At 48.4% G+C, this 13,404-nt stretch overlaps 2 protein-coding genes across 2 annotated transcripts in view; one reads left to right on the forward strand and one right to left on the reverse strand.

Annotated features, from left to right (window-relative positions):
• The window catches only part of LOC115009616 (unconventional myosin-IXa-like), a 111,399-nt gene extending 101,244 nt beyond the window's left edge, over positions 1-10,155 (forward strand). Inside the window, 9 exon segments of the mRNA XM_029433747.1 lie at positions 824-885; positions 2,522-2,714; positions 5,668-5,796; positions 5,902-6,007; positions 6,196-6,327; positions 7,204-7,327; positions 8,291-8,547; positions 9,007-9,149; positions 9,740-10,155. Coding sequence (XP_029289607.1) covers positions 824-885; positions 2,522-2,714; positions 5,668-5,796; positions 5,902-6,007; positions 6,196-6,327; positions 7,204-7,327; positions 8,291-8,547; positions 9,007-9,149; positions 9,740-10,125 — 1,532 coding nt within the window. The 3' untranslated portion in view covers positions 10,126-10,155.
• A 37-nt stretch (positions 10,156-10,192) lies between these two features.
• On the reverse strand, positions 10,193-12,401 carry LOC115009620 (glutamic acid-rich protein-like). Its single transcript, XM_029433752.1, has 2 exons — positions 11,705-12,401; positions 10,193-10,317 (listed from the first exon to the last, which is right to left on the reverse strand). Exons 1-2 carry the CDS (start codon positions 11,981-11,983, stop codon positions 10,234-10,236), a joined length of 363 nt encoding a protein of 120 aa, XP_029289612.1. The 5' UTR covers positions 11,984-12,401; the 3' UTR covers positions 10,193-10,233.
• Between the last annotated feature and the right edge of the window lie 1,003 nt (positions 12,402-13,404).

Here is a 13,404-nt window from a genome sequence, read left to right on the forward strand (position 1 = left end):
TATCTGTGCCACGTGGGTTTCTATTCCACTTAGAATACCCTGTACCGCGTGTAACGCTTCATCTGTAGTTAGAGAGCATCTTTCACAGAGGACACATACATTCAATACAATACAATACAATACAATACAATACAATACAGCAGAAACGAACCTGAAAAGACCAAATGAAAGATAAAACATTCCCTTCCTCCTCGGTAGACAGCAAGAACTTTACATACCACAATTATTTGCCTTTTATTTTGCATCTTTGTATTCACCATAAAAGCCGGCTGTAAATATCTGCAAGTCTGACCAATATCACACACACACACACACACACACACACACACACACACACACACACACACACACACACACACACACACACACACACACAGACACACACACACACACACACACACACACACACACACACACACACACACACACACACACACACCAGCAGTTCCTAATGTTCTCCTAACTCACTTAGCCACAGGCACTCATGCCCATGTGTGTAGTTTGTATTTCCACCTACACAGAACATTACACTCCCTCTTACTTTTTTACAACACACACACACACACACACACACACACACACACACACACACACACAACACTTGCCCTGCCTCCCTAAGTGTCCGAAAGATTCGATTAAAGCTCATATAAATCCATCATCTATCTAGTTACTGTCTCAAGCTGCACTTCCAGTGAGCAGCAGACATCACATGTGAACTCTGGACGTTCGCCTCCTTCAGTCTCCGAGGTCGTGACTCACTGAGCTGTTGTTGCAGTTGTGCGGAGGTTGTAAAAGTCTCATTGTGTTGATCTGTTGTCTGCAGTGTGTCGCTACGCCTGCCACAGGAAGTGCTGCTCCAAGATGACCACCAAGTGCAGTAAAAAGGTAGGAGGAGGATGTTTTATACGAAGGTTTGTTTCTTTGATATCCCCTCTTTAGATCTTCTTCTAGGTGAAGGCATTCGTAGGTTACAGTTCCTCTAAGCCAGGGGTCGGGAACCTTTTTGGCTGGGAGAGCCATAAAAGCCAAATATTTTTTTATGTATTTCCTTGAGAGCCATATAAATTTGAATGCAACTTTACGTGTGCATTTTTTAATATAACACGTCTCCGAGTACTAATAGAGGTATCAGTGTTTCATTGAACAGGTGCTCTTTTATTAAATAAACTAAACGCTTACGTTATTTATCTCATTCATGTGCACGGTTTCAGTGTTTACTGCACGGGCGTCAAACTCAACGCAATTATATCCGACCAGCGAGAAAATATCATATGTCTATTATAACTGGCCCGCCAGTTTTGGTAATTAAATCAATGCATGGCACAACCACGGGGAAAAGACATTTGAGGAAGAATCTAAATGTGTAATGAAATGAAAGTTTTTGGAAAGCAAAGGGAAACACAGCACAGATCTCTGGGACGATGTGAGCTGGACTGTTAGTTCGACATAACGAAGCATCTCACTGTTAAACCTGCAGCTTCAGGGCCGTGTGATCACGGACATGTGTGATGCCGAGCTGCCTGTGGGAGACTGATGCAGAAGGAAACTTTGGTCACTACGTGTTTCCAAACACTGACAAACATCTCCACCGCTGTGTTCCCGACAGCATTCTGCTGATGCACTGAGAGACTTTGCCGACTTTGCAGCTCAGAAATGAAAACTGAACTGCTCAGCAATCCGTCTGCAGTTGACTTAAATATGTTCCATATCTTTTTGCACTTTATGTTTATCCTGTTCAGTAAATGTGGACCGTGTTTGGCCCTCGACGTAGTCCCAGTTTTTAATGTTGGCCCTCTGTGAATGAGTTTGACCCCCGGTCTACTGCTTGCTTTGCGCAGTTTCTCCTCTGCTCGGTTTCGTGACGGGCGGGGCTCCGCCCCCTACACCCCTACACCCCTACACCCACACACACCTATACACACACACCTATACACACACACCTACACACACCTATACACACACACCTATACACACACACCTATACACACACACCTATACACACACACCTATACACACACACCTATACACACACACCTATACACACACCTATACACACACACACACACACAACTCACGTGTGTAAGTGTGTGCGCTGTGCAGTCTGAGACAGAGCGGAGGAAAGGAGAGGGGAGAACTAAAAACAAATCCGCTGCTAAATGTTTTACTTTAAAATTACACAGTATAATTATTTATTACTTGTTAATCATGTTAAAAAATGTCAGCTCTAAATTGTCTGCGAGCCATATCGCGTCATCGAAAGAGCCATATATGGCTCGCGAGCCATAGGTTCCCGACCCCTGCTCTAAGCAGTTACAAACTCTGCCTTTTTGAAAGAAGAAATAAAACGTCTTCTTATTAAAATAAAGTAGAATTCATAGCAATAAAACATTTGCTCAATTCAACACACTCAGAGTTGTTGCCGCTCCAGGCTTACGTTAGTGTTAGCATATCTTAAGCAGTCTCAAAGTTACACACAGTAAGGCGAACTCTAACATTGTGTTCCTGTGTTTGTGTCTGCTAGTACGATCCGGAGCTGTCGTCGCGGCAGTATGGCGTGGAGTTGTCCCGTCTGACCAGCGAGGAGCGAACCGTGCCCCACCTGGTGGAGAAACTCATCAACTACATCGAGATGCACGGCCTCTACACGGAGGGGATCTACAGGAAGTCGGGCTCCACCAATAAGATCAAAGAGCTCCGCCTGGGGCTGGACACAGGTGGGACTGACAGGTCCATGTGTGATATCTGTGTTTTCTAATGTTCGTACTTCATTCATTAACTGTGTGCTTCTATTGTGTAAACAATGTCAGCTCACGTAATGATTGAAAGTTTAAAGTCAAAGCTGAAATGGAAGTCATCACACACTGTAAATATTCTGTATACTGTGATATACATTACACTAGCACTACTCTGCTTTATCCTCTTCTTCTTCTACTATTACTACGATGCTACCTACTATGACTCTACTAGTAGTAGGAGAGTCTATGACTAGTACTATGACGCCAATCCTATGACGAGAGGAGGAGGGGGGGAGGAGAGTCGAGGAGGAGTGCGGGCGCGGGGGGAGCGGCGGAGGCGGAGGAGGGGGAGGCGGGACGGCGGGAGGAGGAGGGAGACGGAGGCGGACGGGAGGAGGAGGAGAAGGAGAGGAGGAGGGGGCGAGAAGGGGGAGGCGGCGGGGGCGGACGGAGGGAGGAGGAGGGGGCGGCGGAGGAGAAGGGAGGAGGAGGCGGCGGGGGGAGGCGGGACGGAGGGCCGGCGGAGGCGGCGGGCGACGGAGGCGGGGAGGAGGGGAGGCGGCGGAGGCGACGCCAAGGAGGAGGAGGAAGGGAGGCGGCGGAGGCGGTGAGGGGAGGAGCCGGAGGGCGGAGGCGAAGGAGAGCCGGCTGCGGCGCAGGCGCCGGCTTCTACTCGGCGGCTTCGCCGGCGGCGGGAGCCTGCGGCGGCGGCGGCGCTGCGACTGGCGTCTTCTGTCGCTGAGGAGCGTGGGCTAAGTAGGCGGAAGAGAGGCTGATACAGGGCGGCAGTCGGCGTCGCAGCCGGCGGAGCGTCGCAGTCTGTCCTTCTTCGCCGGCTGAGGGCCGGCCGGCGGCGGCGCCGGCGGCGGCGACTGCGGCGCCTGGGAGTCGCGTTGCGTCGGCGCCGCCGGCGGCGGCGCCGGCGGACGAGCAGGCGGCGGCGACGGCGGCGCCGGCGGCGGCGCCGCCAGGGGCGCCGCCGGCGGCGGACGCCCGGCGGCGGGACGGAGGCGGCGGCGGCGCGGCGGCGGCGGCGGCGGAGTCGGAGGCCGGCGGCGGCGCTAGGCGGCGGCGGCGCGCCGGCGGCGGGCCGGCGGCGCAGGCGGCGCCGGCGGCGGAGCCGCCGGCGGCGGCGTACGGAGGCGCCGACGGCGGCGCCGGAGGCGGGAGCCGGCGGCGGCGGCGCCCGCGGCGCCGGCGCCGCCGGCGGCGGACGCGGGCGGCGGAGGCGGCGGCGGCGGAGGCGCGCGGCGGCGGGCCGGGGCGGCGCCGGCGGCGGCGCCGGCGGAGACGGCAGCCGCGGCGGCGGACGAGGCGGCGGCGCCGGCGAAGGGGCGGCGACGCCGCGGAGGAGGCGCCGGCGGCGGGGACGCTGCGGGGAGCCGGCGGCGCGGGCGGCGTCGCCGGCGGGCGCCGGCGGCGGGCGGCCGCGGCGGCGGGCGGCGGCGGCTGACGCGGGGGCGGCGGCGGCGGCTGCGCGGCGGAGGCGCCGGCGGAGGAGGAGGCGCCGGGGCCGCCGGCGGCGGAGGCGGACGCGGGGCGGCGGCGGCGGCGCCGGGGCGGGCGGCGGAGCGGGGGCGTGGGCGGCAGGACGGAGGCGGCGGGCGGCGCCGGCGGCGGAGCCGGAGCGGAGGCGAAGGCGGCGGAGGATGACGCGGGGGCGGCGGCGACGGGGCAGGCGGCGGAGGAGCGCAGGCGGAGGCGCCGGCGGCGCAGGGGCGGCGGACGCGGTGAGGAGGCGGCGGCGGAGGCGCCGGAGGACGAGGAGGCGGCGCCGGCGGAGGCGCGGGCGAGGGCGAGGGGGCGGAGGCGGCGAGCGGGCGCACGGGAGGCGGCGGCGGAGGCGGATGGAGACCGGAGGCGCGGCGGCGGAGCCGGAGGAGACAGGAGGCGGCGACGGAGGAGGAGGCGGAGGAGCCGGCGGCGGAGGAGGCGGCGGGGCGGCGGAGGCGGGGAGGCGGAGGGAGGCGGGAGCGGAGGAGGCGGGGCGGGGGCCGCGGATCCGGAGGAGTGGAGCGGCGACGGAGCGGGGGCGGGCGGAGGAGGGGGGCGGAGGCGGAAGCGGAGGAGGCGCGGGCGGACGCGGGGGGGCGAGGGGGGGGGATACGGAGGAGGAGGAAGAGGAGGCGGGAGAGGAGGGAATGGCGGAGGCGAGAGAGAGGCGGAGGAGGCGAAGGCGGAGAGAACGCGGGCGGAGCGGGCTTCGCAGAATCGGCGGCTTCGGCTTCTGCGCCTTCGGCTAGGACGGCGGCGGCGCGGCTGCTCCGGGGATTGGCGGCGGAGGCTGTCTTGCCGGCGTACGGATGAGCGGTACGTCGGTCTATTGTCGTCTGCGGGTAGCTGGGAGCGGAGTGAGCTCGGCGCGCAACTCTTGCGCTTAGTCGAGTATGTTTATCGGCTGACTGCTCTGCTCGATACTCTGCTCTGTTCTTCTCTGCCTTCTATGCGTCTTGTCTCGTCTACACTTCTTCGCTGTCTATCGTCTTCTTCTTACTCTTCTCCTTCTTCTTCTACTCTTCTTCTTCTTCTTCTTGCTCTTCTTCTTCTACTTCTTTCTTCTTCTTCTACTTCTTCTTCTTCTCCTTCTTCTTCTCCTTCTTCTTCTTACTCTTTTTCTTTTGTGCTTCAGTTTTTAGCTAATTTAGGATTGTTCACAGTTTACAGTGACAGCTGATTTTGAAATGAAAGTCATTGCATACTATAAATAAACTATTTCTACTTTTTGTTCTTGTTCTCCTCTTCTCCTACTACTTCCATACTATGACTACGACAATGACTACTACAAAGACTCCTCTTCTCTAAAGACTACTTCTTCAATTGTTTCTTTAACTACTACTACTAGTTCTTCTTCTACTACTTCTAAATATGCTGTTCTGTGTAAACAGTCACAAAAAGAGAAGTTAATTTGCCTGAACCTATCTGTCTGTTCCAGATGTGAACGCTGTGAACCTGGATGACTACAACATCCACGTCATCGCCAGCGTTCTCAAACAGTGGCTCCGTGACCTGCCCAGCCCTCTCATGACCTTTGAACTGTACGAGGAGTTCCTCAGGGCCATGGGTAAGCTCGTAATCAGGCCCTTTGGTGACCTTCAGTGTCAATTTTTGTCGTTTCAGAAGGTGAAATGTTAATTTGTCTGAGGGTGTGTGTTTGTTTTCTTTCCAGGTCAGTCAGACAAGCGGGAGGTGATCCGAGGGGTGTATTCAGTGATCGACCAGCTCAGCAGGACACACCTCAGTACTCTGGAGCGCCTCATCTTCCACCTGGTCAGGTGAGAGACGAGATAAGAATCAACATGTTGAAGCCCGTGAGCAAAGTGTCTGAGCTGTGGTTTACAGATTCTCTTATTGCCAAACACGCTGTCTCGGTCACATGTCGTCCTGCCTGTTATGTTTGGTGAGCCGTACTCTGTAAAGATCCACATCAGGATTAACAGGATTACACTGTGGTGTGTTTAAGGATCGCTCTGCAGGAGGAGACTAACAGGATGTCAGCCAACGCCCTCGCCATCGTGTTCGCTCCCTGCATCCTTCGCTGCCCCGACACCATCGACCCGCTGCAGAGCGTCCAGGACATCAGCAAGACCACCGCGTACGTCCACTCTGTAGTTTCCCAAATTAACTCTTTGGCTCAGCGAATCAGCATCAGAATGAGGTTTATGTATGGAAGCCTGTACGGACAAAGTTTGAGAACAGGCAGAGACCGAAGTCTCCTTATAACTGTGGCTTTAAAAGAAAAATCTTATCAATTTATTTTTTAAATAAGTGTCACATTTAATTATCACAAAATTAAAACTGATTGCGCAACACAAACTAGTTCTTCTGTAAAGATTAGTTGTAAATATTGACATCCATTAGCTGACGAAGCTAACGTTAGCTTGCTGATATGACTTGTTTAGAGCAGACAAAGCTAACGTTAGCTTGCTGATATGACTTGTTTTGAACAGACGAAGCTAACGTTAGCTTGCTGATATGACTTGTTTAGAGCAGACAAAGCTAACGTTAGCTTGCTGATATGACTTGTTTAGAGTGAAGAGTAAAAAAGGTAATATGTTTGACACATGCTGTTTAATAATGACATGAACTTAGAAGATTTTAAGTTACATTTCACATAAAATAACGCAACTCACCTCAAATTACAAAACATTATGATGTTAACCGACTAAATGATCAAATAGCATTGGATAAGTTTGTGTAATAACTTTGGTAACTTGTAGCAATACCACAGTTAAGTAAAAGTACAAACATATTAGCAGGAAATCATACTGAAAGTACCAAATTAAACTAGCTAAGAAAGTATTAATAGTGCAACCCCATTTAGAAATGTTTGAAACTAGCTAGTCCTAAGAATTTAGAAAGGACTTTACGCACAAATTTAGTATTTTACGAATATCTGGTGCAACCAAATCCTCTTTTCTACTTGTATGTTCTTCTGTTCTATTCTATAATCTAATCTCTTCCCCTGCAGGTGTGTGGAGCTGATCATCAACGAGCAGATGAGCAAGTACAAAGCTCGTCTGAAGGACATCAGCAGTCTGGAGTTTGCAGAAAGCAAAGCCAAGAGCAGACTGACCCACATCAGGAAGTCCATGGTAAGACTGTGAGCAGCCCTGCAGCCTTCGACACCAAGTTACAAACTCACTATGCAAAAGATGTCTGTGTGAATAATCCTCATTTTCCTACGTGTTCCTCGCACTCGTCATTTAAATGGTGACACAACTTGTTTTCAGCTTCACGGTGTTCACACGGCCATGACAGTTCATTCATACATCTTCCATCAACACATTTTTGCTGTGTTTTTGCTACACAAGCAAAAAGCTGACGAAGAAAACACACTCAAGGGGATGTAGCTCAAAACATATACACAATGGGACACTTTGCATGGACAGGTTTTAAAGTATTCTCATTAAGGGTTCCACATGTGCAACAAGCTTCCTTTAACAGGAACATTTCTAACTAATAGCTTCTATTATTTATGCACGTTCTTACACTTATCTTGTAATTTACTTCTCAGTCACAGCAGATGCCTGAAAGAGGCTGGTTATGTTGCTCAGATTGGACATTTAAACAAATAAATGTTAAACTATAAGTGAGAAAGAAAAATAAGCATTGAAAGAACTTTGCAGGTAACAGCTGACTTATATAAAGAATTGGAGAAATTGAATATGAATCTGAACTATAAAAGTATTCAAATGGAAAAAACAACCATATCAGCTGTCATGCAAAATAACAGAAGCAGTGACTGACACGTTATGTCATTTCCTATTACTGCATTTTAACAAGGAACTAATTACGAAAATGGAAAAAGTAATGTTTTTACATCTTGGTCACATTTTATTGTGTCAGAAGCAAACAATGGAAGAAGTATTCAAGACATTTGCTTAAGTGGAAGTAGTGACATCACACTATAGAAAGTACAAAAGGTATTATCAACATGATGTACTAAAAGAAGTAGATCCACACTTTACTTTCGTACCTTCAGCGCTCCCTAACCCGTTTATTCGTCAGCCTTTGCTAACACTCTCTTGCTCTGTGATTTGTGTGTGAACTTGCAGTGCAAAGGTCGTGTTCGGCCAAGCAGCATCCACACGCCCTCGCCTCCTCTCAGCCCTAAAGTGCCCACAGTGGTGGTGGATGGAGAGAGTGAAGGAGGTGGAGGTGAAGGTGGAGGAGGTGAAGGAGAAGGAGGTGCAGGTGAAGGAGGAGGAGGAGAGGATGCAGCAGAGGTCAGGCTGAATGATCAGCAGCATCTGGCGATGCAGCAGGAAGAGCGAATCCTCACAGAGCAGATCGAAAGTCTGCAGAAAGAGAAGTACGACGCCTCTCTCTCTCTCTCTCTCTTCAGAGCCTGTCAGATGAAGTGTTTCTTTAATGTGTCGCGTAATGTTTGTACACAAGCTAACAAAGCACAGGGAACGTATACTGTATATCTCCACTGTTGCTGTAATCGTATCTCTACCCACAGAAAAATAACCATCATCACTTGCAAAAAACGTTTTGATAATTTTAGCAGATGCATCACTCAGTAATGGCCGCACATAAAAGACAACCTTCTCAGAGAAGCTGTGTAGGAATGAGCATCTATTTATTTATTTGTTGTACGTCATTACTTATCTGTTCCATTGATCCTTCAGGGACACAAACATACTGTATTACATCTGCTGTCAGGACAACTTTGGCCTTTGCATATCTTTAGTGGGGATTGCTCGTGGGCCAAATAGGAACTTAAGGTGAGTCTAAAGTGTGTGTGGCTGTGTGTGTGTGTCGACAGGGAGGAGTTGACGTATGAGATGTTGATCTTGGAGCCGCGGACGTCCGACGATGAGACTCCTGAATCTGAAGCCTCCATCGGCACAGCGGACAGCTCCGAGAACATCACCATGGAGACGGAGGGAGCCACATCAGACCCCTCTGGTGTGTGTGTGTGTGTGTGTGTGTGTGTGTGTGTGTGTGTGTGTGTGTGTGTGTGTGTGTGTGTGTGTGGTCTGGTGGTAACGCATCTGAAGCTGGTAAATACCAAAAAAACCCAGAAGAAGAACAATTTGTTCGGTTTAATAGTTTAATTACAACAATGACAGTTTAACTAACTGTTCATCACCGATGTTCCAGAACTGGCAGGAGGAAGACAACAGGAAATGAAGAGAGAGATGGAGAGATGGAGAAGTTTTGCATTTTACATTACAATAGATCCATTCAGTCATCTCACATGTCGTGAGCTCAAAGTCCTTTAGGTATATTGTTGTGTTGTGTGGTTGTTGGTGGTGTGAATGATTTATATCCTGTACCAGAAAATGTTGAATAAATGTAGCCGCTGCTATTTACGGGAAAGGTTTGAGGATTGTTGAGTTTTTAGTCTTAAACTCTTGTTGGTAACATTTGCACTTTTCAACGGGCTAAATGTGTCGACATGGGTAGAATGTTTCTTTAATCAATAACATTGCTTGGGTAGGATTAAAGGTTTTATAATATGCTTCTAACACCCTTACCCGTCTCTCTCTCCGCAGAGCGTGGCACTTATCACTCCAGGAAGTCTGAGTCAAAGGGCAGGCGAGTTTTACGCCGTCAGCCCGACTCCCAGGACTCTGCCGACTCCATCTCTACCATTTCCTCCTGCTTCCCCTCCTCCTCTCTCTCCTCCAACGCCTCCGGCTCTCCCTCCCCTCACTACCGGTTCCGCTCCTCCTCCTCCGGGCCGCTGCTTTCCTCCTGCGGTTTGGGGGCCCCGTTGGCAGAAGCGGAGGGGAGCCACGGCGCCGGTAAGAGCCGCCACAGGCTCAGGCTCAGCCGCAGCTCACCGCGCGAGCCCTCGGGAAGCCACCGCAGGGATTCGGACTTCGGCTCGGGGCCACAGCAGCTGGTTCTGTACGGCAGCAACGAGTTCATGGTGTGAAGCCGAGGAGGGAAGGAACAGCAGCCGCCGCCGCCTGCGGGGGAGCAGGGCGGTGCACGAGAAGAGGAGGACGAGGGAGAGGGAGAGTCCGGGGTTGAACGAGGCTGGTCAGGGGGCGAGGTTCGTGTCCAGTGTCGCCTGCTGCCCCTCCTCGGTGCCCACCCCCTCCTTCCCCAGAGTCCCAGCAGAAAGCTGTGGGAATAAAAGACGACATGACACACGGGGACAAAACGAAAGGTCAACGAAAGAAGTCTGATGAAAGTGAAGTAAAGTGCAAAGACATGGTCATGTTTGTCGACCCTCTGACCTCAGTGACAGAGAGAAGAAGGAGAACCCCACACCTGCAAAGCCAAATCTTATAGTGCCCCATCTTTATTTCTTAGCATGTGGGCCGGTGGACAAAGCCACCCAGAAGAAATGTAGCCATTCTGACTAAACTGGCGGACATTTTGTCTGTAACCAGCGCCAAGCGAAGTCTGCTTTTCACGTTTACACAGGACACACCAGCCAAGAGGCTGCATGCTTCTCCATCACACTTGTTCCTACGTCAGTTTGAATAAACTGTAGAGAAATATGTTACATTATTATTATTATTATTATTATTATTATTATTATTATTATTATTATTATTATGTTACAGAGGAAACAAATGTACATAGAAAGAAAGAAACTCCAGTGCTGCTCCTGGTCGTTCAGCGTTGATTAATCTCTGTTTCCTGTTCTGTGTTTTGCAACGTGAAGTGTCTGGAACTCGGGTTCCACTTTTGTTTCTGTGCTGGTTTTTGCTCGGTTTCCCTCTTTTCCTATTTCACACAGAACAGAGCCAGCTGTGGGTGTCCTCGGGTTTATACTCGTGAGAAATAATAACAGAAGGAAAAGCTGTGGATGTTACGCTCACACTGTTTACTTTACCGGAGGTGTCACATGTCAATCAGCCATAAGTGTGTTGTGTCTGTCGTCTCCTGCGAGCCTTTTGTTTCCCTTCTGTTTTATTCACAAACATCAGTGTTACTACGTCAGGACTTGAATATATATATATATGTGTGTATATATGTATATATATATATATATATATATATATATATACATGTATATATATATATATATATATATACACACATGTATATACACACATGTATACATATATATATATATATATATATATATATATATATATATATATATATATATATATATATATATACACACATGTATACATATATGTATACATATATATATGTATACGTATATATATATATTATTGCTGTATTATAGGTGTTGTTATTGATATCAAAGATTTCATGTTTTTGTTGTCAATATTGTTTCATGGTTTATTTTTGTTCAGATGAAAGCCATTTGTTCGTGTGTGTGTGTGTGTGTGTGTGTGTGTGTGTGTTGGAATGAATGAATGAATACTTCCTGCCACTGTATCAGCTCCCACACATGTGTAGTCTTCTCTACACACACATACTGTGTTTATCTTCTTATAAAGGTGAAAATGACATCGTGTGACACTAAAACTAACTCAGACTTGTGAAATGTTTAATAAGAGTTTCATTGCACCTGTGGGGAAACTCACCTTCGCTCTCAAACCGTCCATGATGTCCTCTGAGCCAACCAGAACACTCGCTTCTTCTTCTTCTTCTTCTTCTTCTTCTTCTTCTTCTTCTTCTTCTTCTTCTTCTTCTTCTTCTTCTTCTTCTTCTTCTTCTTCTTCTTCTTCTTCTTCTTCTTCCTTCTTCCTTCTTCCTTCTTCTTCTTCTTCTTCTTCCTTCTTCTTCTTTCTTCTTCTTCTTCTTACCATAACAGTAGCTCTTCCATTCTCTTCTCTCGCCGCTCTGGCTGTGAAAAGTAGCATATAACCTGCCTGTTAACCAGACGAAAACAAGTAGCAACTAACTCAGACCGTCCACGTGCTTCTGCATATTCTTACTCTCTGTCTGTCTCTGTCCATACAGTGTAATATTTAGTTTGTTGGGCAAACTCGGTAGCTTAACAGCAATGATGTCTCCGTACTTTAGCTGCAATATCTCTCCTTGCTTGCTGCGTCTGTGATCCGATGCTTCGGAGCAACCTTTGCTTCGATCTCATCGACACAATCAGAGTTTCTCGACTCGTCCCTGAAGCTGGAAGTCTCACTGAAGACCGTGCTGACGTAGCTGTGGAGACTTGCAGCGTGTTGTCTTTTCACAACACACACTGAAGACCTGCTTAGAAAGAAAACAAACAGTTTCAGAGGTGAGCTGAAAGGACCAGATGGATTCCAGGTCAAATATCTTTAAGATGATGTTTAATGGGATAGGATACATGTCCTGGCTGTCAATATGGCAAAAAACAAAAAAAACAAAAGGAATAAAAAAAAAAGTGAATGTACCTGTCACTGGAAGGCATGCTCTGCTTTCTCTCGTTGTTTTTGTTCCTCTTTTATACACAGTGTATGTACTATTTATGATCATGCTTTTGGGGTGTACATTGGTTTAAAAGAATCTGTTATAAAAAGTGTTATAAAAGGATATATTATCCTGTGTACGGTTCATTATCTACTATTAATCATGGCAACATTTTACCGGGCCGCACTAGGTCTGTCATGTTTGTGCGACGAATCGAGAAAAAAAAAAGAAAAAGGAAAATCGCTGTGTCTCTCTGTCTGCGCCACTCTGGACACGGTTATGTATAAGGTGCAATTTGTGTTATATTTCTTTTTTTAATGATACAAACATGTTTATGGTTGTAAGAAAAAAAAAACTTTATGGGGGAAATTCATCTGCTTATTAAAAAAAAGCAAAACTGCAGCCAAACACAAATGAGTTGAGTAATGTTTTGTCTGGAGATAAATGTGTGTTTTACTTGAAAGGAGGTCATTTCCAACACATTATTGTATCTTTCCAGTATATATGTACAGTACAACTTAAAGGTGCCATGTTATGTTTGCATGCAAGACAATTAAAATATATATTTTAATTAAAAACTAATAGATATCACCATGAATCTGTACTTATATTAAGATACTTGTTATTATGGCATTATCTCATGCTAACTTTTAGTGAAATATAAACACGCAAATACACAAGATTTAGTAAAATAAACACATTTGGGGATTAACCTCAAAGCAATATTTTAAAAAGGGGGGCGTTCACGTGTCTTTAGGGGGCGTTTATGTGTATAAATAAATATAAACACGCAAATACACAAGATTTAGTAAAATAAACACATTTGGGGATTAACCTCAAAGCAATATTTTAAAAAGGGGGGCGTTCACGTGTCTTTGGGGGGCGTTTA

Source organism: Cottoperca gobio, chromosome 6, assembly GCF_900634415.1.
Source record: "Cottoperca gobio chromosome 6, fCotGob3.1, whole genome shotgun sequence".
Taxonomy (NCBI): Eukaryota; Metazoa; Chordata; class Actinopteri; order Perciformes; family Bovichtidae; genus Cottoperca; species Cottoperca gobio.

What these genes read in the sequence shown, in the direction of transcription:
- LOC115009620 (XM_029433752.1), bottom strand. Translation starts at nt 11,983, where the DNA reads ATGCTACTTTTCACAGCCAGAGCGGCGAGAGAAGAGAATGGAAGAGCT. An exon ending in TGGACGGTTTGAGAGCGAAG is followed by an intron (nt 10,318 to 11,704) that starts GTGAGTTTCCCC and finishes TTATTCCCACAG; the next exon opens with CTTTCTGCTGGGACTCTGGG.